Source organism: Mytilus galloprovincialis, chromosome 3 (genome assembly GCF_965363235.1).
Source record: "Mytilus galloprovincialis chromosome 3, xbMytGall1.hap1.1, whole genome shotgun sequence".
Taxonomy (NCBI): Eukaryota; Metazoa; Mollusca; class Bivalvia; order Mytilida; family Mytilidae; genus Mytilus; species Mytilus galloprovincialis.
The window spans coordinates 41285034-41310771 of NC_134840.1; the positions used below are offsets into that span (position 1 = coordinate 41285034).

General features: G+C 31.6%; 1 protein-coding gene across 2 annotated transcripts in view; it reads right to left on the reverse strand.

Moving 5' to 3' along the window:
• LOC143067944 (pecanex-like protein 1) overlaps positions 1-25738 on the reverse strand; it is a 44602-nt gene that overhangs the window by 18460 nt on the left and 404 nt on the right. Inside the window, exons 2-25 of one of the 2 annotated variants that reach the window (XM_076241593.1) lie at positions 24480-24658; positions 23934-24097; positions 23123-23230; positions 21864-22805; positions 20920-21240; positions 20275-20418; positions 19902-19952; positions 16173-16224; positions 12502-12668; positions 12227-12320; positions 11508-11819; positions 11034-11187; positions 10606-10638; positions 10009-10180; positions 8502-8612; positions 7465-7556; positions 7114-7241; positions 4953-5052; positions 4312-4404; positions 3577-3727; positions 2608-2743; positions 1700-1877; positions 710-818; positions 193-322 (exon numbers count right to left, since the gene is read on the reverse strand). In XM_076241593.1, the coding sequence (XP_076097708.1) occupies positions 193-322; positions 710-818; positions 1700-1877; positions 2608-2743; positions 3577-3727; positions 4312-4404; positions 4953-5052; positions 7114-7241; positions 7465-7556; positions 8502-8612; positions 10009-10180; positions 10606-10638; positions 11034-11187; positions 11508-11819; positions 12227-12320; positions 12502-12668; positions 16173-16224; positions 19902-19952; positions 20275-20418; positions 20920-21240; positions 21864-22805; positions 23123-23230; positions 23934-24097; positions 24480-24658 (4121 nt within the window). Of the gene's footprint in view, positions 1-192; positions 323-709; positions 819-1699; positions 1878-2607; positions 2744-3576; positions 3728-4311; positions 4405-4952; positions 5053-7113; positions 7242-7464; positions 7557-8501; positions 8613-10008; positions 10181-10605; positions 10639-11033; positions 11188-11507; positions 11820-12226; positions 12321-12501; positions 12669-16049; positions 16225-19901; positions 19953-20274; positions 20419-20919; positions 21241-21863; positions 22806-23122; positions 23231-23933; positions 24098-24479; positions 24659-25738 lie in introns of both variants that reach the window. The other variant, XM_076241592.1, reaches the window with a different exon arrangement.

A 25738-nucleotide genomic window follows, 5' to 3' on the forward strand; every position in this document is an offset into this window, starting at 1 on the left:
GGAATTTTCGAAAGGGGGGGTGCTAACCCAGGGCAAAGGGGGGGGGTGCAGGGGGTGCAAAACATATGTCCCGATACAAATGCATTGATCGGCAAAAATAAAGGGGGGGTGCGCACCCCCGTAACCCCCCCCCTGGATCCGCCACTGCAACCAAATAGGATGTCACTTAGTGCCCAGTTGTAATAAACTTACTTGTAATCTTTTTCCCAGAACTTCACTGGACGAGCATAAGATGTAATAAATATAGCACTACCAAGGAATGGATTTAAAGGTGTAGAAAAGAAAGCAGATACACCTGCTTGTAAAAATAACATGGCTGAATCTGATATTGGTTAAGGAAACCTGTAAATCATTATAATTTGGTTATTTCACATTGTTTCAAAATTTCCCAATGTATAACAACATAATTTTTTATATAAAATTTCACACTTATAAAAGAATAACAGAGTAAAAATATTTTTTTTCTTTAAAAATCCACAAGTTCTAATACCACAAGTTCTAATATTATTGTGAACAACTGATAAGATGAAAATCAGTATCATGTGATTGAGAATATTTTAAAACAATACATCTGACAAGCTTACAATAATATATTGAGCCAGTAATCATTTTAAAATATGAACTTATAAAATATTGTGCATATCAGCTTAAACAGCAGTTACTAAACTAACAAATGTTTATAACATAATAACATAATAGTAAAGGATACGTGGAACACTGAATGGTTGAGCAAACGCATGGAAGGCAGATCCCCATGTGATCTGCCATGGAGCTATATATGTCAGAATAAACTTCATCTTTAATAATAAATCACAGAACTGAAAGAAAAAAATTGTTTTTTAAAATGAAATACAGCAAAATGGTTTCACAATAATATTTAACCATTCTTTCTTACAAATACTGTTACTGTGGATTCATCATTATTCATTGGATACCAATTTTTGTGGTTTTTGTGGGTACAGATGAACCACAATTTCAAATGTTCAACGAATTACAAATTTTCTATCAGGTTGTATGGAGACTTTGGCAAAACCACAAAATTACATCTCTACGAAAAAACAAGTTTTCTGCAATCCACGAAGATTGGTACTCACGAAAAATAAACGAAACCACAGTTATCACCAGAAATCCAGAACTTGACTTAGTTTTTTTAGATGAACAAATATTAACATTCAAAAGCTTGTTGTAAATAAAATAATGGAAAGTTGTATTATACTGATAACAGAAAACAGTTTGTAGATAGTTTTTGTTTCATCAACTACTTTAATATAGCTCAGGAACATTTAGAGCTCAACATATTGTTAAGGGTACCTGTCTATTGATGAAGACTGTTTGTTGCCCTCTTGATGTCTGTAGATTATTTAAGTTATATCTTCATATCTCCTTTTACTTAACAGAAATATTTTTCTCACAGTCAAGACAAGGAAAATAATGCTTCACAGTTTAATCAACTCAAACATAAGTTTTTTACTGTTTGATCTTCTTTAACATATAGGAGAAGCTACAATGATCAAAATTGATATGTTTTTTCGGTTACATTCTATTTCTCGATTCTCAATGTAATAAAAACTAATACCCTGAAGTCTTAGATCTTTGTTCTTCTGGTAAATCTTTTCATTTCAATAATTTAATGTTAAATGATTGAACTAAAAAGGCAAACAAATTTACCTGCCAGCATCTGTTTAGTGTATATACTTACTTTAACAAATACAATAGATATAAAAAAATAATCTATGAGGAATGTCTCTGAGGCATCTCTGTAGTCATACTTGAAGAAGAACACAGTGAATGTCATGATTAGATACTGCTTTGATGTCTGGGAGAAGGCAAATCTCAACAACTTTAGGGAACACATTATTATCAAAAATGGTCCAACACTGAAAAACAATAAGAAGTATAATCTGTATTGTAGTAAATTGGAACTTTTGTCAACAATGTAAATACCCCTGATGGAAGGACAGAAATACTTCCTTAATCAGTGATATGTAGAACAGGAATTTAGAATAACAGATAGATGGTAGCTAAATAAAGGTAGTGATTGAAAGTTTAATGAAATGCAGTTCAACTGTTTAAATAGGTATGTTCTGATCAAAAAGATCAACAACTGAATTTCTGTTTATTACTACAGAATACTGTTTTCTTATTTCAGAAGGTTATAGGCATTATATTCTTCATTTGGCTATAAATAGTTTTCATGACAGTTTAAGCTTTTATGATTTCATCATTCCTTTCTATCTTTATGAGCTATATAAATGGATCAAGACATTGTTAGGAATGATGCACAATCTCAACTTCCATACTACTGTCCTGTATTGTAACATGATACTTAGAGGCTTACTTAAAATATGAAATCTATCCAATTTGGTATTTGCTTATTCCATGCCTAGAGGTGTCTAATCTACCACATTATGACAGTGTGGTGCCATGCTCAGGTTATTAAGTATTATCTGTGTAAAGTTGTAAATAAAAATTCAAAACCTTTGCAAAATTCACATCCTTGTCATTTTATACAGCCTCTTAAATTAATTTTGTGCTTAAAAGTATAAATGGTTAATAGCTTAAAGTTATATGGGTAATGAACTGTACATAAGAAAATATTCAACTTACTATTTTCCAAATTTACACATAATGGTTGGGGTTGAACTTGTTAAGGCACAAAGAAAGACAACTGGGTACATCACATTTCTCTCAAAAAATCTCATCCAAACATACATCTTCTCAAACCACATTATCATTGGTAATGCTGAAACAAAATATATATATCTATTAATGTGTTGCCATTTTAAAGTAAAGGAGGTTATGTTTTTCGCCACCAGGTCAGGTGAAACTATAAACTTGAAAATTGGTAGTTGCTACTACTCAACAAAACATTTAGGAGTAAGAACAAAACCAGATAGGCATCAATTAAGATGAAATGTGTCAGAGTATGGTGACATGCATTCCTGATATTGTAACCTTGTGAACTAGCACATTATAAATCTTGCTCAGAGCGTCAGTCTAGTACAAAACAGGGTTCAGTTTTATGTCACATGATGTATGTTCCTCTTGTTTTTGAATTTTAGCAAGATATTCTTAATCCGCTGGTTTTGTCCATGTAGTGTCATTCAAATTTTTGACCCTTACCTCTACTTCTCTTTCCATAATTTGATTACATATAGTTTTTACATGTCATATTTGAAATATTCATAAAAACTTGTTATTTTTTCATTGTTTTTGAAAGAAAAAGGGTGCCAATGTTAAATGTATGAAAAATCTAAAGAGAAATATTTCCTGCAAAATTTTCAATGGTTTCTCGAAAACTAGCACATACATAGACTCTTAATTTTCTCCTGCATTTTTAGTTTCTTTATTTATAAACTATCAATTTATAACAGTCTTTTAAATAGCTTATTTTTATGAAACAGAGTAGCAAACATGCTAAAATAGTAAAAGACATGCTGAATTTTTTTCTGATTTCGTAAAAGGAAAACATGGAGAGGAGAGTGAAATTGTCAAAACCTAATTTAAATTTACAAGTTCAATTTCAGAAATTGCCAATTATAACCAAACGAGGATGTCTATAATAGAAATACATACCAGTTACTTCAAAGAAATTTCTCTCCCTACTGTTCAGTACTGGATGAGAACAACATAGCCATGGCATTTCTTTACGTAGTTGTGGAATAATGTAATGGATAATAAAGCCAAGGCCACCAGCCATGTAGTAAATAATATCACTGACAACAGGCTGAAAAACAAAACATATATAAATTACAACTGAATTATGAGAGTATCCTATGTGCTTGCTTGTTGTGTGATTAATGACTTGATTATTGATTATTTTAATTAAAGAAACAAACAGGTTAAACCATTTTTTCTGTCATCTTTCTGTATGCACCTAAATTTTTTGATTGACCAGTAATAATCATTGCTACTCTTTAATAGATATAAATATATATATATTCATTTTTTGACTGGCTCAGCAAACAAGCAAACTTGATTTGTGTTTAGTCTATTGTAACCGACTTCATGGCTTTTTAAACTGCAATTGTCTGTTTTTCTTTATGTATCTATATAAGGGAAGATTCAAGTTTTACATATTCGCAACAATTTACATTCATGGATTTTTTTTCTTCTTGCTAAATCTACAAAACATAGTTGGTTTATATTGTATTCTATAATGTAAGACTAGCTACAGTTATTTTTTACAACCTTACAAACAATCCCATAATATCTGTCTTTACTTGAATATATAGATAGAGTGTAACATAACAATAAGAAATAAGAGGTTATAATAAAACAAGTAGAACTGATAACTTATTGTTCACTAACCTGAAGACTGCTAAAGGCTGTACTTAAATGAACTGCAAATACTATGACTAGAATTATCAAACTAATTAACAAATCTGACTGTAGCCTCTCACTCTGAAATATAAAATATATGATTTAATGTGAATCATTTTGAAGTGGTTAACATCTTAGACTACTACTACCTTGATCAACAGTGTATCCTGTAAAGTAAGACTAGCTACAAGATAGTAAATATCAATCATAGCAGGTGAACTACTGTATTGAAGGTGAATTTTAAAGATGAATGAATGTCATATTTGTTTTTCGTAATTTATAAATTAGGCCATTAGTTTCTCTACTGAACTGTTTCCTATTTTTCATGTCGGGGCTTTTATAGACAACTGTATGGCATGGGTTTTTCTCATTGTTGAAGGCTGCATCCACTTCATTCGAACTTTTGTGGGTAGTTTTCTCATTGGTAATCATACCACATCTCCTTTTTTCTATATAGCCATTTCTATAGTGAACATGTCATAGAGTAAAGGCACTCAACTCTTGCGATTCTCAAGGCAAATACAAAGAGAACCGGATTATAATACTAAAGAACTAACTAGATAATATTGAAATAAATCATTTATATTTTATTATCTGTCTTGCTACTGCTGATGGTTCTGTATACTCACAACACATTGTTTTAGTTTCTCTGGTAAAGGATCTTCAAGATCTTTCTCATCAACTTCATCCTCTTTCTGACTACTACATATCAAATCTTTTACAAGCATCCTGTTGATTAAAATGCATACTCTTTATTGCAAAGCTTAGCTACCAAGTCATATTTGTACATCAACAGAATAAAGGGCTGCGCTTTAGCGCATGATACGCCCGTTGCTCTTTTAACTTGTCTTTTATGCTTTAAATGAATTTATATGATCAACTAGAAATATATATACAAATCAAAAGGGATGTTACATTAATATATTCACCAAAGTTTCATAAAATCCCCCTTTTTTAAGTATAAAAATTCATTACTTAAGAAAACGTAAAATCTAAAATTTATAAAAATGGAAAGGGAGCTTATGTCAATAGATATAAACAATTTATCAAAGTTGCATAAAATTTTGTGAAAGTGTTAGTTATTGTCCCAAATTTGGAAAATCCCCCCTTTTTTAAGCATAAAAATTCATAACACGGAAAAGTGAAATCTGAAATTATAAAAATTGAAAGGGAGCTTACATCAATAGATATAAACAATTCACCAAAGTTTCATGGACATTGGTGAATTTAGCCTTTTTGAGTTATTGTCCGAAGTGTTGAAAATCCCCCTTTTTTTTATGAATAAAGCCCCATAAATCCAAAACTTAAAATCTGAAATTTATAAAAATTGAAAGGGAGCTTACATCAATAGATATAAACAATTCACCAAAGTTTCATGGACATTGGTGAAAGCCTTTTTGAGTTATTGTCCGAAGTGTTGAAAATCCCCCTTTTTTTATGAATAAAGCCCCATAAATGCAAAACTTAAAATCTGAAATTTATAAAAATTGAAAGGGAGCTTACATCAATAGATATAAACAATTCACCAAAGTTTCATGGACATTGGTGAAAGCCTTTTTGAGTTATTGTCCGAAGTGTTGAAAATCCCCCTTTTTTTATGAATAAAGCCCCATAAATCCAAAACTTAAAATCTGAAATTTATAAAAATTAAAGGGAGCTTACATCAATAGATATAAACAATTCACCAAAGTTTCATGGACATTGGTGAAAGCCTTTTTGAGTTATTGTCCGAAGTGTTGAAAATCCCCCCTTTTTTATGAATAAAGCCCCATAAATCCAAAACTTAAAATCTGAAATTAAAAAAAAAACGAAAGGGAGCTTACGTCAATAGATATAAACAATTCACTTAAGTTTCATGGAAATTGGTGAAAGTGTTTTTGAGTTATTCAGTGTTCTAGGATTTTTTTGGCACCTTGACTTACCACGGGTAAGATCAATAAAAAAATTACTTACCCACATCTAAAAGTTAAATCCGCCAACCAATGCGGACGGCGCAAAAAAAACGATTTCTTACTAAATTTGACAAATATGTTATAGTTATTACTATGTCATTTATTAAGAGCTATAATAAATGCAACTGTAAGTTTATTTTCCTCCGATGACAAGAAAAAAAATCGTTTATGTCCCGATTTAAGCACCAGTTATCAATCCGGATTTTCCGATTTTACCGACACCGTGACCGACTTTTAGAATGATAGGAGAAGAATGTGGTCTCTTTTGCGCTTGATTACACCTAGTAAACGAGTGCTTGAATAAAAGCGCCGATAGACATCGACAAAATCTTCGATCTTTTATCAAAGTTTTTTCTCGTGATTTAATAAAAATAAAAAGCAGATATGGGAAAATTGAAGAGGACCAGGAAATTTCAAGAGTTTTTCGGCTTCTCCGAACTTGAAAATTGACTTACCACCGGGTGACAAAGGCTAAAAAATGACTTACCCGTTGTCCTAATCCACTTACCCCGGGTAACAGGTAATGGGAATCCTAGAACACTGAGTTATTGTCCGAAGTGTGGACGACGGACGGACGGACAACGGTATACCATAATACGTCCCGTCTAAAAGACGACGGGCGTATAAAAAGGATTCTTAAGGTCTCGTTTGTCTTGTAGTAGTTAAAATCAGATGGGTTGTGCTAACTGTAAATCATTTTTTCAGATACAAAAATACTATAACTGTGTATTTTAAAAGCTTTAATAAATGAAATGAATTCAAGACTAACCACATGACTTTTTGATCACTGGAACCTCTATTGAGATGATATGAGGGAAATAACTGACTAAGGACTTACCACAAGACACTTGGATCACTGGCACCTCTACTGAGATGGTATGAGACAGCAACAATCATTGCACATAAAATGGAAAATACTGCATTCTGGGCACATTCTGCTTCACATTGACCATGACATGTTCCTACCTGAAACAAGGAAGTAAAATACAACAATAAGACTTACAATCTCAAATGTACCACTATCTAGACTAAATAGTTTACAGTTCTAAAAAGCCTTTTTCAATAAGTATTGTCAGCATGTGAATATATATGTGTATAAAGAATTATGAAAGAAAAAGTTTTTAAAGAGAATATTATAAAATTCTAAATTGTTTGATACAGTCCAATATAATATCCATGTAAAATTTACCTGTGCAGCTAAATAACAGAAAGGATAGAGAAAAGCTGTTGCAATTATACTTCTACAAAACACATATATTGAAGATCCTAGGCTGACTGTAGCTGAAAAATACATGTACATGTATCAAATAAAATGAATAATGCAGGATTCTAATTAGTATTTTACTTTATATGGTGTTAGGGGCCTCGGTGTCAGAGTGGTCTAAGTAGTTACTACTGTAATCACTAGCCAGTCAACACTGAGGTTGTGAGTTCAAACCCCGCTCATGCGGGTACACTCGACTCCAATCTTAATTGACTAGGATTGTCAGTTTTCTTATCGAAGGTTGGTGTTTTTTTCTGGGGACTCCCGCTTCCTCCACCAAAAAAAACTGGCCACCACGAAATAGCCTAAATGCAGTGCTTAAAAGTGGGGTTAAAAAAACAAAAATCAAAATCAAATTATATGGTGTCATTAATGGGTGTATTGCTATATCATTCATTGATATTCTATGGACTTTTTCTAGTTGCTTACCTCATTTCTTTACTGATGTTATGTATTTCATGAAAATATTTTAATTTAAAAAGATCAATTTAAACTGAAATCAATACTCTATTTTTTCCCCCCGACACCAACTTGCTTTGCATTCTTGATCTGTTCAAATATGTAAAATGAATACTAACTTGTTCACTCTGATTAAGGGGGGGGTCTCAACATGGGATTTTGGGTACAGGTGTGCAGCTGGGATTTTAAAAACACCCCCAATTCATATATTGAATAATTGTGAAATCCCTACCTATACATATATTTCACAGCGAATTCAGTGAAGATCGTTGCACAACAAACTGAAATTTATGACCCATTGATATATCACAATCGGTCAATTACTACCTATTGATATATTTCCTCGGTAAAATTGCACCCCATTGATATATTTGACGGATCAAAAAAGGGACCCATTCCAGCGGCACATATGTATATACCTTTATATAGGAAGAGACCCCCCCCCCCGTGACTCTGATGATATCAGATATGTTCCAGCATAGTAAAAACTAAGGGTTACTTACCATTTCCTCCGAATAGATGCATATCAAGCTGTTCAAACAGATACATAAGAAATGTATTGACTTGAGGCAGAAGTCCTACTGTAAAAATCACAGGGAAAAACAAAACTAATACTGAAATGAAAATTTAAAACAACATATAAGAAACTTTATTATTTTATACAGTAAACCAATTTATTCTTGTGGATACTTTGTACTTGGACTTGTGGTCTTTTAATACAGTTTTTTTTTTTAATACAGGTTTGAACATCAGATTAGAAGAAACAATATTGCATGAGTTCTAATAAATTTGTTTTACTGTATTGGTCTCATGTGTACCTCTATCATTGTATGCAATATGCAAAAAAAAAGGTAATGAGTTTTTCCAGCTTGTTTTTATATCTTCTTTTACATATTTTTTCATCACAAGAAAAGATTTCAGTTATATTTTGTCCAATCCCATCTGCATACTATTTTTCTTCTGCATTTCACATACTTTTATTTGTTATTTGAAAACAGCAGTTCCATATGGGTCCAGGCAATATTTAAATAACTATATATGTATATCATTTGAATTTTAAAATCATAAGTAATTTATCAATCTATGGCTCTGGTATAGAAGTCCTGATTTTTAACTTATAAATACATTATAATAATTAAAATTGACAACAACACTTCAAAAGATCTGCAATTTTATTATCTATGTCTACATGTTTCGCCTGCAAGGCAGGCTTCATCAGGACAATTTTTATACAGAAATTGAGCCCCTGAAGTACTCCAAAGTGGTGCATTGAATTTGACGTCGTCATGGTGAGAGAAACAATGAAAAGTGAAAGTAGCAATACAGAGTTATAAATAGATAAGATAAATATAGAAAATTAAAGTTTGTATACAATGTAACTTGAGTTTGTTTTACTATTATATGATACATGAAATTGTTCTAAAGGCTTGGCATCTAATAGGACGAACTTCCCATGGTTCCTACCACTTCGCAAGGCTTCTCTTCCAACCTGGCCATAGTTGGAGGTTACTACTTCCCGGCGCGTCGGCAACAATAGGAAGATTATGATCGCCGCTGTGGATAATAAAATCGTCAAAAACTGTTCCTTTGTTAATTATTTGGTGACTCTATATAATTTTTGGATCGTCTGCAGTAGTTGGTCTGTATAATGGCATAGTTGTGAATTCCTGGTTCATTTAAGATTGGCGCCCGTGGTACGTTTCTTCTGCAATCATTTATATCTGCTATCATTTATAGATGTATAGGTGGTATCGGACATCTTGGTCATCTTGATTCAGTTGTTATTTCGTCGTAAGTATGGAATATTCCTTGGTCCATGTATATGCTGGTGGCCTGTAGATCGGCGCTGTTAGCTTGGCGGTTCCTTTCGGATGCAGGGGTTATAAATACATTGTTTAAATTATCAATAAGGTCAAAATCTACCTATTATTATACAAGGTCAAATGCAAAGTATAATGTACCTTACCAGCAATGGAAAGATACATTTGTAAGTCTGTGATTCAACTTTACCTTTAAGTAGATCTCTGGTAAATCTCAGAGATGATACCATTCCAAATGGCATACCATAAACATCTACAGGGTTCGGTGAAGCAAAGCTAAGTGCATAGTCCAGCAGCAACATAAGGCCACAACATACACAGAAATAAAATGGACGGCTGAATACAACTAATCTGTTATACCCCTAGAAAAAGAATATTATATGAATACATCAGCATACATTTCTCATTATGACATGTTGAAGTTTATAAAATTAATGAGTTGACAGCTATTGTTTTTTTTAAATATCTGAAGAATTGAACCTGTGAAAATTCCATGGATGCCATTCTTTAGATCTTCAATAAGAAGCCAGAGATAGAAATTTCTAATCCAAAATTAAAAGAAAATAACAAGAGTTCCTCAACTTAAAATAAAATTGTGTCTTCAAAAAAAAGACTAATAATGATGAAAAACAAACTTAAACAATAAATTCACAAATTTTGTGGATAATGTAAAATAAATATTTTCTGAACACATGCCTTTGATATCATCCCTGTGAATTTTCTTTTATTTCTAACAATACTATGAAAGTTAAGTATTAATACTCTTGTAAACAATTAAATGACTTACATGTGTAGGAGAAGCAGCATCTGGTTGTACACTCTGTCAAAATAAATAATACATATTTATGTAAATTATTAATGTTCAATGTACATCGGCTAATCTGCTGTTGATATTTATCAAATTCTCAATTAAAAATCTTTTCTGTTTTCTGTTTTCTTACCATAACTTTGAAATAAAATGCATTTTCATATTTCTAATTCTGTCCATTGGAAAAAAAATCTGTATACAATTCTTTTTATTTTGGGTGGAAACTGTTTTATTTTTTATATCTTTATGCTTAAAAATCAATGTGAATTTTGAAATTGTTGTGTATTTATTGTTTAAATAAAGCTTTTACCAAATTTTTAGAATTTCCATTTTTCTTATGCAAGTTTTAAATGCTGTAGTTCATTGAACAATTAAAACTACTTTTAGTTCTATTACAGAACACCTACCTTCATAACAGAATACTGACAACCAGCAATTACAAAACAAAACATGAAGACCCAGAAATCATAATAAAAGTTTGCAGACAGCACCAGTGCCCCAATAGCACCTACAGCCACGGCTATTATCACAGCTATACTATTCTCTATGGTTGTTAAATTTCTGAAATTAAAATTAAAATTAATATAGTTTGTAAGACAACTATTAAATCCCATTTGTCAAACTCTGTTATACATCTTATCATTGAGTTTTCTGTGTTCTGAACAGCTTAAAAGAATATGTTTTTAACTAAAAAATATGTATCATTTAATAAGTATTTATTATCAGCAATAAAATGTGTATACTCAATACAAAAAAATCCCAAAACACCAACCCATTTTTATGGCATGAAACATACACATATTTTTGTTTGCCTCATAGGTCAGTTCTTTTAAGCCAGAGTGACCTGTTTATACAAATGAAGGAATTATATGAATACTAACCTGTCTAACAATGCTAATAAAGCTAACCGATCAAATCTAATCTTAAAAAATTTCTTTGGAAGATATTGGAATTTGTAGAAATGGTTTCTTTTTGGCTCTTTTATGCTTGCTTTTCCTGACGAATCAGAATCTGCAGAACTATCACATGCTGCACCAGCCATTCTTCTTCTTGTCATTAAAAGTTCCTCTATAGTTTGACGAGTGACTGTTCCTGGAAGATCAAGTTCATGTAACACTGGTTCATCTTTTTTATCTTCTGTCTTTGAATCAATCATCACGGTTGAGCCAGATCCACTTGAAGTATTACTCCAGCTGTAATATTTCAATTGATTTAAACATAACTATCACAGAAAGGGCATAGAAACTCTTTATTTCTTTGTAAATGTCACTATACATTGGATTGAAGCATATAACATATCCTTTAGACACTTACAACTAAGTGATACTTCACAAGTCTCTTTTTTTTCAAATGATAGAACTCATCCAATATCATGATATTAGAAAACCATTTCTTGAAGTTTAAAGGTATTAGACAATATATCCCTTCTTTCCTATCTAGAGGTCTCTACCCTTGAAGTATTTATACTTTTGGGTATTCAGTTATATTGTCTTGGACGCTACATCTGGCTCCAAATGTCAGAAAATTATCATACACTTGTAAATACAACTATTTTAAAGGCATCAACAAGTGAAGATAGACAGATGTACTAAATTCTTACCTGTCTGACCAGAAACTATTATCTACCGGAGTTTCATTGGCAGTAAAAGCTAATCCTGAACTGTTTTCTCCAAAGCTATAGGAAAACCATTTACCTGTAATATACAGAGTACATTATGTCACATCTTAAATCATTGTCAAATCTTAAATCAGAACTTTCTAAACAAAATGTTTTTGAATTACTTTTAAGAAACAGTGGGTCTTAACTGATGCATCATTTAATCCATAGACTGTAAGTTAAATGTTTGTACAACTATCAATTAAAAATTTATTTACCATTTTCATCTTGGAACCAATGAAGAGCTCCTTCAGTTGTGTCATCATGATTTGAAGCAGTATGGAACTTCCCCGATTGTCTAATGCTGTCCCTTTCACTACCTGGTGGTGAACCACTTCGCCTTACACGTCTTCTTGACTTTCCTACTCCTCGCTCTCTCTTTTTACTAGAAGTTAAGATTATGTATAACTTATAAATCAAGGAAAAAATCATCTTTATTAATAATTTTTGTTCAACACACCATTTATTGAAACTAAGAAAGTATACTTCGTTAATACATTTAACAATTATTTTCAAATTGCTATCACCAACTCAAGGTTATATTGACAATGATGATATTGATATGTATGTCCAACTAACCTAATTATAAATATTTAATATCAAAATTAACAAAATAATAAAAAGATTTGTTAATTCTAAAACCATGATAATTGAAAACAAAGCAAAGTGATGACATGCATTTTATTGCAAGTAAAGGTTTGTATAGCAGGTAATGGTTATTTACAGAAGGCAAGTTATTATACATAGTATTGTTACCTGTATTGTCTTTTCATCTTAGCTTAGATAAAGCAGCCGAAGCTATAAGTTAAAAGTGTGTCACAGTGTATGGTTGCCTTTAATCTGATATAATGCTGCACAGGATATCAGGCAAAAGATTAAGTCAGATGGTAGTTACCTGTCTTGTCTTTTTATCTAAAATGTAGCTAAACTCACAGAGGACAAAAAGTTTTGAAGATGTTATAGTTACCTGCCATTTATTTTTAATCTGAGATGAAGCTGCTGAAACTATCCTGACAGAAGGCAAAAAATTTTCTGATATTATAGTTACCTGCCGTTCCTTTTGAACTGAGATAATGCTGAGGCTATCCTAACAAAAGGCAAAAGTTTGTCAGATGGTAAAGTTACCTGCCACTTCTTTAAGGGGGCTGGGGGTATAAATCTTTTTTTTTTTCTAATATAGAATTTCGCTATTTTTTTCTATGAATTAATTGTATCCTATACCTTATAGAAAAATGAAATAAAAATATGGGGTTACCGTTCGTTTAAGCTCACAATCTGCCTTCAAAAGAAGTATGCATTTTTGTTAAGGAAATTTTTTTCTAATAGGAGAAAAAAGGTAATATCGAAATAAAAAAAGAACTAAATTACAGACATTGCTAAAATTTTACAATAGTTTAGTTTAAGTACAGCTTATTTGAAAAAATAATAGAAAATATAGGTCACCAATGAGTCAAAAAAGATATTTCAATTTTAATGCCAAAAAATGGCATTTTTTTCACCAAAGGGAGATAATTTGGAGCTTTTTCAATGATCTAAACATTTTTAGTCATTTCATTTTTTTGGTTGATTTTTGTACCATATCATAAAGTAACAACTAATTGTGTAATGAATAAAATTTGTAATGTAAAAAAAAATGTTTAAATATTTGCGGATTTTTTTGTACCCGCATGTTAATAATCTGAAACTTAGCTGCCACATTTTTCCTTACAGAAGGAAACAATTAACTAGATTTTATACTTGCTTGGGTTATCTTTTTATCTGAGCTGAAACTTTCACATTAAAACAAACAGAAGGAAGAAAAGGGAAGGGTCGATACAGGACCAATATGGCCCCTTTCTCCCTTAAATTTGTAAGGGAAGGGTCAATACAGGACCAATATGGGCCCTTTCTCCCTTAAATTTGTAAGGGAAGGTTCGATACAGGACCAATATGGCCCCTTTCTCCCTTAAATTTGTAAGGGAAGGTTCGATACAGGACCAATATGGCCCCTTTCTCCCTTAAATTTCAAATCCGGATTTGTTTGCCATTTTCACAATGAATAAAAGATGAAACAATGACTATAAAGGAAAAAAGACTTTTAGCTAAGAACTCAATGACGTCATCAATCGAAAACAAATGATTTGCTTATCAATTTCCATTGGGTTTTACCATCAGAATTTTGCATCAGAATTATGCAGGTCAAGTATAAAAAAAAGGGGCTTTTGTTTGTTTCAACCAATTATCTATCCAACTTGAATATTTAGTTTTTCAAATTCTGTACTCTTTGATTCCAAGGCATAAAGGAGTAGGTCCAGTAAGACACCTTTTTTGGCCCCAAAATATAGCAGTTTTACAAAATTGTAAAAATGTAAACTGTTAGTTTTTAATTGGAAAGTAGACCGATTCTGCTACATGAATATGAGCTGTTTTTGACAATACAATGCACATATATCGGGTTCTAGCATCATTGAGTCATGCTAAATTACTGAAATCTTCAAAATTTTAGTATTTTAGATAAATTTTAGACAGTTTCTGTCTTAAATGAAAGTGGCTGCATTTGTGTTCATTCTTAAGGTAGATCATAAGTAAATGTTTTTTGAGACAGAATTTTCTTAAAATTTGACAAAATGAAGATTTATCTATGCTTTTTTCAAAAATATAATAAAAAGTATGGGTCACCGTGCTATTTTTCAAGCTATGAGTCGTTGAAAATTGCCTAAATTTGGTTAGTTTGTTCATGAAAAAACACATAACAGTGCATAAAAAAAATTCTATGAGATAGAATTTTGAAATAAATTGTGAGAAGATAGGTTTTATAATATGTTTTAAGAAAATAAAAAGAAAACATGGTGTCACCGAACTTGTTTTCTTGCCACAAGTAAAAATAAAAAATTTTCCTATTAGCCCAGTATAAATTTTGTGCTAAAAGAGTTATCTCCCCTTAAATGGCTCATTTGGAAAAAAATGATTTTAAAAACCAAAAGGGTTGATATTTGTTAAAATATTTTGAATAATACAATAAATTAACAAGTTTTCTTTATATAAATAAACAGTCTAACCATTAAATTGCAAATCGCTTTCCAAATTTGCTGATTTGGGCAAATAACTAGACCGATTTTGTACTGTAATTGTACAATCCAAGATGGCGGTATACCATGTATCTACCTTAATATTTAAATCTAAGTTGTATTTGATGATAATACACAACAAAGGTTGAGGATGAACACGGATGCAGCCACTTTCATTTTTGACAAAAACCATCTGAAAAGTGACATTTTTTGGTATATTTGATGAGATTTTTCATATTTAAGCTTGAATCAGAGCGTTTTTAATGAGTAAATTAGTTAAAATCTATCACAAAAACTAATTGAATCAACTGAAATAAACACATAAGTGTTTAAAAAATGTTCAAAATCTTTCATCAGATGAAGTTGAAATTTGAGGCCAAAATCGGCCCTTACCAGATCGACTCCTTTGGTTGAAATCAAGAAATTTTGTAAACTTTTATTTTATTAGTCAATTTGGGGTGTAAAGTTCAACTCCTTATAAGAAAGGCACGACAAAACTAGCTGTTATTTAATTTTTTTATATTTTTATAAAAGTTGAAATTGAAAGTCTTTTAATCTTAAAATATTGGACTTGATATTATAGGGCTAAATAGGGTCCTTACAGAACTTAGCCCTATTTCAGATATTATAATTACCTGCCATGCCTATTAATCTGAGATAAAGCTGATGAAGACCTTTATTACAACAAAAGGCAGGAATTTTTCGGATGTTATAGTTACCTGCCATGCCTTTTTATCTGAGATGAAGCTGCTGAAGCTATACTAACAGAGGGTAAAAGAGCAGAACTTTCTGTAGGTGACCCTGATTTAGAGTCGGATGAACCTCTATCATGTTCTCCTAACCTTGGTGTACTTTCTTCTGTTTGATCTTCTGCACAGTCTGATTTACTTTTACCTAAAATAACATTATTCATAACATAAATATACTGTGGATTCATTATTATTCTGGAATAACAATTTTCATGGATTTTCTTGCAAGTTGGTAAAAGCAAACCTATAATTCTAATGTTCAACAAGGTACTAATTTACTATAGGTTTGTATTCAAATTTGTAAGGGTTCCCCGAAACCCAGAGTCTCGCCTACTTTTGCTGTTAATTGCAGGCTCAACAAAATGAAGTGAAAAATGAACTGAAAAAATAATAAAAATATTCCTCTCGATACTATGTTTTGATTGTAAGAAGCTTCTATTCCAGTTTGGTAAAGAAACAGGATAGTTTTGAATCTAATAAATGTTTTAAAACTTTAATTGCGGACTGTATGTAATGTTAACTGGAAGAAAAACTAATTAGAAAAAAAAGGAGATGTGGTATGATTGCCAATGAGACAACTCTATCTACAAAAGACCAAAATGACACTGAAATTGACATCAATAGGTCACCGTACTGTATATGTAACTAGGTGACAAATTCATCCATAATTATGACAAACTTAAAACCCTTCATCTCTCTATTTTGGCTGTTAGTTGTGTTAAAGTCCATAGCTAAAGGCCATGTCAATATGAGGAACATCAATAAAAGCACTATTCTCTTTATTTTGGGTGTAAGTTGTCAAATAGTTCAATGTGTAAGACCATTTCAGTGAATTTTAATATGAGGAACACCCACAAAAGAACTGTTCCTTTAATTTATTATTATTTGCAAATATTTCATAAAACTACAGCATTTATATCAACCCATGATAATATCAAATGATTCAATCGATTACATGTACTAAATTTTCACATATTAACATGCTAGTTCCTAGAATGCAGATTTCTGACTCCTATAAGCATCAATACATGTGAAGAAAGGGAATGGGTCTAATTGGTCATAAAAGGAAGCATTTATCACATACAACTAGATTAATGGTATGCACAATAAACCCAATGCAAGTAAAGGGAAAATGTAAAGCTGTCTGCACCTTACAAAAACAATTGTCAAATCTCCAAGGAAATCAATAAAATAATCAAAGAGCAGATTGCTCTGAGGGATACAATTGCCATTGTTTCATTGACACATGTATACATGTAGCTGGATAATATTATATTCAAAACTAATTCAACTGCACATGTAAAATGTAATTTACGTAATCTGAATAGTTACAAAATAGCCAATCCCGGATAAAAATGTATGAACAATGTACTTAAGCCTATTGTGTTTTATTTTTGTACTATCAATTCTAAGTTTACTTTCCACAGCAGTCACTGAGACTCGGTGTGAGAAAAGGTATTTAACTTCATATCTTATCACCTATTTTCGTACTTAATTCTTGGAGGAGCCCCATTCCTAACTCTTTAGGCTTAAATTAAAATATTGTTTGTTTGCCCTTTACCGACCGACCCTATCAATTCGTTCCGCCTGAAAATCTTTTATTTGTATTTACCAGCAAGATTTTATTTTATTTTATTTTTTCGTTCCTACCAAAAATCTTATATTTGTATTTCCCGCTCAAAACTTTTTTACCGGAATCCTCGGGTTTTATCTTTACGTATAAGGTCCAGTCCGTTTGGTATCACCTGAGCGTTTGACATGAACACTTGCATTTGAAGTTTCAAAGCATTTGTTTGAAATCGATGTTGAACGCTTTCTGAAATCATGATATGAAGTACGTTACTCTGTACCTTTAAACTTAAAGAGCAGGGTTCATTTACAAAAAAGTTCGTTTGATACAAAAGTATTAACGTGTGTACAAACTAATTTGTAAACGGACGTTGTATTCTATGTAGGGATGGCCTTTTGTGATCCGCATATCAGAATGATTATGTTAACGATGCCGCTAAATTATTTATATCTGACATGAACCAAAAGTGACAAAACCCTGTAAAGTGGAGAATATCTGGCAGTAAAATCGCCAAGTTTTCCATACAGATCATTTATAAATGTGATGCAAAATACGTGACAATTGAGTTTTAAGTCTTATAGCATTTTTATTGGAAAAAAAGGCACACACGAAATTTGTAACACTCTAGGGACTTTTACTACTAGTAATATATGTCTGCCCGGACATTATCTTACCAGTACAGTTATCTCTTATATATTTTTTTTTTCAAAACTAATAGTCCCAGCGGAAAACTTATTTGCAAAAACAAAACGGACAAAAAAATGACATTATGCAGATTTTGTATCTATAAAATAAAATATTTTACCTACCTGCCTACCCATGACAAATAATATACCGAGCCAAGTTATTTTTTTGGGGAAAAAAATAAAATATTTTACCTACCTACCTACCCTGTTTCAAAACATAGGGTCGGAAAAGGGCAAACAAACAATATTTTAATTTAGGCCTTAAATATCTAATTTCCTTGGGGTCAGTGATCATGACTCCTTTCCGTACACATTCCTTGGTTTAAATTGCGATCGTTTTTAATAAAATACGACGTTTATCGACAGAACAAGCAAATACTCGACGAGTTGTTTTTGATTCAGAATTCACGGAAGTTACTTCCGGAAGGGAGACAACGTGAAACGATAATATGGAAGACCCTATTTCGCCTGAAGGGGTGTGGACTACATTTATTTTAATTTAAATGATGCATTATCCCCATATGATTTAAAATTATGCAACAACAATAACCCTCAATAGCAGACATACATAGAAAAGATCCAATGAGTTATAAATTAACTAATTGAGTGGGGAATCCAGAGCAACCATTCAATCTAATACCCCTTGAAGTCAAGAAATCTATACGCATGCACATAATTACCAAAACAAATCCTGGAGTTAAATTAAACTACCTAGATGATTCTCTATTTCTTTATAGAAGTACAATCTCAAATATCAGTTTCATAACGGTAACATACAAGAAAAACTCCACTTCAGTTCTTATATGGCAGAAATAGATTAATCGGAATTTAGAAAACTCTCGCATTTTTATCAAAACTGGGGAATTCCCTCTGACGTGTTTCTAAATTTATAAAAACACTAAATATAAATACTGCTTAATTCTGATTTTCCGTGTTGTTAAAATCACGCATATAAGTCAAGGGAATTATCAAACACACAGATTATGAAAAGAACATTATAGGAAAGTTGTTTAAGTTCAATCCCTTTGTTTGATTTTACCTTTTAAAGCAAGACAATCATAAGAATCTGTGATGTTCCTTAATGTTAAGAATAAAATGGTTGACGTGAGGGCATTGCCCTGAGCCAATGGTAAAAGTCTACAGATTGCTTGAAAGCAATCGTATTCCAAAAATTGCATACCAAACCTAATTACTTTTTTATTTTCAAGAAGAAGTAATAACATGTATGTTCATTAAACCTAGCCCAACAACTGCTGGGATCCACAAATAGTGTTAATTTTTGCTAATCCTTCATGCATGAAATATATTACACTGAATGTAAAGACACTTATGATTAGATTAAAATGTGTTATAAACTAACTTCCTTCCCAAATATCCATTTTCAGCCTCAGCTGATCATTAGAATGATTTTTATTCAAAAATACAAGCATGTATCTCTGAATGTACATAGTTGGTTTTTTTTATGAATAAATAAATTCAAAAGCCATGAAAAATTCATTAAATATCTGCTGCTGGATGATTTTTTGATACCTATCAGTACATAATAAGTTACTTAGCCATTCTTACTAGCAGTTCTGTCTCGTCGAGGACTGTTTCCATCTCTACTTCCTGATCTCCCTGTAATAAATATTGATGTAATAAGTATATAATTATAGAAGATTTTACATTTTTTAATAATTAAAATTATTTAAATGAAAGTCATTCAAATGCCTAAATTTCTTCTTTCAATAGTTTTCATTGAAAACATTACCATGTGTCTTATTATTTATTCTGTGTAGTGGATTTTGAAGTGGTTTTAAACATATTTCAGCAATTAATTTTAGCTTTTATTTAAAGCTACACATACATGTACATGATATATTACCTATGAATTCAAGAAATTGCAAGTATCAAAAAGGATTTTTTTCTTTTTATTCAAATAAAAGAAAATCAAACACACCTTTGGCTTCAATAACAACTTTGAAAAGTTTCTTCATTTGTTCTGGATTATCTGACGTATCACTGAGGATCTCCATGATCTTCCGTCTAAAGTCTTCAGGATCTGGTAACTCTCCAGAAGATGGACTTCCTGCAGCACTCTCATCTAAAATAATTATAAACATGTGACATGTATTACATACAGGGATATGCACTTGTAGATCTCATACCTGTAAAATTAGTGTTGAACAACACATTATAGATCATTATACCTCCCACACATTATACCTGCATGGACCACTGTTCATTATACCCCCCCCCCCCCCCCCCCCAACACACAATATACCTGCATGGACCACTGTTATCCAAACAAACAAAAACTATATTTCTAAAAGAGTTGCAAAACTGAAAGTAATTCAATCAGTAAATAATCAGTTTCAAGTTCCTTTTTCATAAATGTTTTTCTGTTGTTTATATCTATCTTAATAGAAGTTTTACTGTAAATAATGTGTACATCAAAAGGCTGAAAATAATGTCTTATATGGATTCTTTACAGAAACTATGGAAATTAAATGATATTTTTGCTTTTACAAAAAAGGGCACTATAATTCATTTACTACAAGGATAAAATCAAAAGATAGGTAGAAAGAAACATCTCCCTTCTTACCTGCAGGTGTAGGTTTTGGTATGGGAGGAAGTGGCCTAGCTGACGGCCTCTTTGGTATGGCACCTTGTTGTCTCATCATTTCAAGTTCATCAGCACTAGGTGAACTAGGAGTAGGTGTATCAGGCCGTTTATGCATGGCTCCTTGCTTAATTTTCTCAAGTTCATCAGCACTAAGTGTACTTGGAGTAGGCATGTCTGTCTCCTTCAGGACTTCATACTTGACAGGAAATTGTGGACTAGTATCAATTATACTGTCTCCTTCATTAGTCATTGTACTTGAGGTATCAGACATGAAGTGATCTCTGTGTGAACCTATTTCAACTGAAATTTTAATTTAAACATTCTATATTTTTTATAAAAGACAGCCAATTTCTATTTTAATTACAAAATGAAAGATATTAGCTTTTTTTGGCTTATTTATTTTCAATACTTACATTTGTAATACTGTAAATTAGGCAAATAGAATTATCTAGCATCAAGAAATAATTACATTACATGTATGTTTCCTTATAATACTTTATTCCGATTGGCTAACTGCACATCACGTGTTATTCCTTAAGCAATTGCATTACCAAATAAAACTTATCATTCAGGATAACACGAGGTCCCATAATAAAGTGCACAGGTGAATTAAATATTTTCTTTTATAAAATTTGTGTTTTCATCCTAGCTAAAAAATGTAATTATAAGTATTAAATGCTTCTTTTTGTAACTTCATAGGGTTGTAAAAGTGTTGACCGTGCGCACATTTTTAGAATGAAGCGCTTCCACGCTTCATACAAAATGTACTTCGGTCAATGCTTTTACACCCCAATAAAGTTACAAAAAGAAGCATTCAATTCTTAAATGTTATAGTTGGTCATATAAATGTAATGTGTCTTTCATAATTTTATAGCATATTAATCCCAGTTGTTTTTCAAAGGCCTTATAATCCCCAACCTTACCTTCACCAGATGAAACAGAATCACTGTCAGTACTAAACAACCAATCAAGTCCCACAGTACTGCTTTTCTGAGAAGAACCATCATTGTCCTTCACCTTTTGTGAATGTTTATGAATTAAAGGTAGGTCTTTGGGTTTACTAATTTTTCCTGACTCAAGTTTATCTACATGAATTTTATGGATATCGCCTGCACTATTAGGTCTTGATTTCTTTTTATATGTTTTCTCTTTCTTTGGTACATCATTTGAACTTGACTGTTTAGTTTTAGATGTTGATTGTTTGTCTTTAGATATTTTGCTTCCTTTTTCTTCTTCACAGTCTTTAGTTCTACTACTGTCTTTTGCGTCGTTTTTAATTGAATGTGATTTTAAATCTAAACCACAGCCTGCTGAAAAAGCTTTTGGTTTAAAAGGCATGAATGTACCATCTTGGGACATACTTCTTCTGTACTTTGGTTTGTCAGCTTCATTTTCAGTATCCATTTTTTCTGAGATATCATCTCTTCTTGCATGTTTTGGACTTGACTCTAATTCTACAATCATCATCTCACAATTCGGTCTACTATGTTTTCTTTGTCTTATGATACACTCACTTTTAGGTCTAAACATATTACCACTAGCAATTTCATCATTAATATCAATTTTTACTTCCGATAATTTTGTTCCTTGAGGAAGTGACATGTTAGATCTGTTTTGTCTTGGTCTTTCACGATAGTATTCACCTCTTTCGACATCACTCTGAGCGCGTCTGACAGCTTTACGTCTCTTTTTAATCCTGTGTTTTCCATGAGGAGTCATATCTGAATCTGAATCCTCATGTTTATGATTGACAGCTTTGATTTCTCCATCCTCTAATTCGCCGTCAGAAATGTGATGATTTATTTCTACATGAGCTGTTGTAGTAATCTGACTTCCTCCTGCTAAATCTTTGTCAGAACTGTCCTCTGTAATAGAATACAAAATGAAAGTATTCAAAACAATTCTGATAAATCAAAAACATGTTTTTCTCACAGCTACATGCATATAGTGAAATAACTATCTTATGATCGATAAATGGTTTTCAAAAGACAAAAGAACATCAATAAATGTATTTGTAAAAGGCTTATGACAAATCTTTGTCATTTCACATGTATTTTCTACTTAAGCCTTTAAATAACAAAGCTTTTTTTTTTAGTTTTTTTTAATGAAAAGACATATTTTCCTAAGGAACAATATCACTATCCTTTATTGTTTTGTGTTTACAAACATGTATGTTTGTTACCTTTTGAACTGATTGTTCCGAAGTCATGAATTTGTTTTAATGATTCCTCTTGTTGTTGATCTATACTGTCAGTTTCATGTTCAGCCAAGGGAGCCTGGCTGCCTTTAACTGGAATAGACAAACACAACTATTTTGTATATTATACTCATCATCATCATCATCATCATCATATCAAAAGCAAGATGAATGCAACTTCTTCAATTTCAAACTTCCTGGGACACAATGATAATCCGTGTCAGATTGTCCTTACAAAATATGTCAAAATTTATAACTATAAACAAAGTATAAAATTAAAATCAAATTTGTGTCAGACAGTTTACAATTTTTGAAGGTGTTTATCATATCAAATAGTAACAGAAAGAATGTGATCATTAAATGCTATGTTTATTGAGTCAGTTGTTAACTTTAACCAGTAGACAGGGATCGAAATTAGCGGTGGTTTGGTGTTCCAAGACCAATAGAATTTGCATCGGTGAGTGATCCGGCATACCAAACACATTTACTTGCAAATCAATTACACGGTACTAGGGGGTAATAAGTATTACAATTGATCAAGTTAATTAATATCTCGGGTGAGCATCCTTCACAATATGTCAAAATTTTGGAAGGAGTTAGGAATTAAAAAAGATAAAAATAAAATAAAAATGAACATCTATCATTTATATAAGTGTTTGTCAAATGAATGTCATTTTTGCAGGTCCAGTAGATATGGAGCCGAATCTAGATATTTCAGTCAACTGGTCCAGCTGGCCAGTGAACAAAAAGCTTAAATTTGACACCTGAGTAGAATATTTTTGTATAAACAGTTTACCTTGTTTATTGATTAGATTAACTTCAACCTGACTATTTTTCTCTTCACTTGAATTACTAGGATCAGATGGAGTAATATTTATATCATCAATTCGTCGTATTGTTGCCATTTCTATTGCCTCTCCTTCTATGGACATCTGTACTGGTACCGAATTACTGCTAGATCTATAAAAATGCAAATCATTTTTCAAATAGAAGAATAAATATAAAGAAGGGGTGACAACTGTAGAGAATACTGAAATTTCGTATGAAAAGAACATAATCAGGTCAAATATATGCCAACCAGAGCTCTTCTAGGTCTCAATATCTACAATTTCTTTATAAAGAGGCAAAGATATGCAGTGATAGTGAACATGGTGATTTTTTTTAATTTTACTTAAAAAAAAAATAACTTTTTAAACAATGAGACTTGGACAGAGAATTGTCTGATTGGTAAATCATAACAAATCTTCTTATTCATATATTCAAAACCTTTTAGTTTGAAGAAATTCACTAACAACAACTTGAAATGACTGTGACATTTATGATTATATATAATATTACAAACCCAACAACTGCTGGTTTGTTTTCTTTGTTTTCCTCTTCATTTTTGTCTGATTTGTCTTCTATAACTTCACTAGTATCAAACATGTGATGTATTCTAAAGTTGAATATCTTGATGATGGTAAATATAGCTCCAATTACACAGCAATATATTGTCCATACTACCAGGGATGGTTCTAATGTCTAAACAGAAAACACAAATTTAAAACCATCAAAACTTTAAATTCTTAGTACTTGTGATAAAAGTGAAGGAAAAAAGTTTTATATACATGTAATCCTTATACAAATTGTACCTTTCAAATTATGAATACATTTCATGTACTATAGTCGCCGTCAGCTGAAATTCGTGGCGGTTATCAGTAAAACTAATCTAAACTATCAATCGCGTTCACTCGAGATATAGTTTTTCACATTCCATTCATAAATCGCAAAAAGAAAAACCACTACTGACCTACCTTTTAAGTGATCGCACTGTAATAATCCTGACCTTCACTTTTTCATAGACGATTTTGAATGGTGGAATCAGCCATTGTTTTTACCGGAAGTGTTTCCGTGGAGTTCAATTTCATAAAATTTGCATAAAGCGCGGGAAACCTTATCACATCAATGAAAGGAACATTTCAGGAAACTGCGTACAGTGACGAATGTCATATGTAAACAAATGATCCTCATAGAAACGAAGATGGCGGAATTACAATGGAAAATATTCTGGAAAATGTGAAGGTCAGGATTATTACAGTGCGATCACTTAAAAGGTAGGTCAGTAGTGGTTTTTCTTTTTGCGATTTATGAATGGAATGTGAAAAACTATATCTCGAATGAACGCGATTGATAGTTTAGATTATTTTTACCGATAACCGCTACGAATTTCAGCTGACGGCGACTACAGTACAATATAGATTTAAGAAATAATTTTTGACATAATTGACAAAACTATGCTAACTTTAATACAATTAAAACCAATATAGATATTCACAAGAGAAGGAGCGCTCAATTATGTCTGTGATGTCTAGTAATGACTAAAAATAAAACCATTTTACAGTGTATCATACATGTATGTTTTTAGCATGTTTAGTTGTAATTAAAAGTTGATTAAAAACCTGTGAAGAAATTATTAATAGTAAATTATTTAGAAAAAAATAGATTCAGGTGAAAAATTTGCAAGTTACAGGTATTTATGTCCTTGATGTCCATGTTTTGTATAATCATGGCAGGTAACTCAGACTATAAAAATTCTACTTCATTTTCAGTTACAGAAAAACA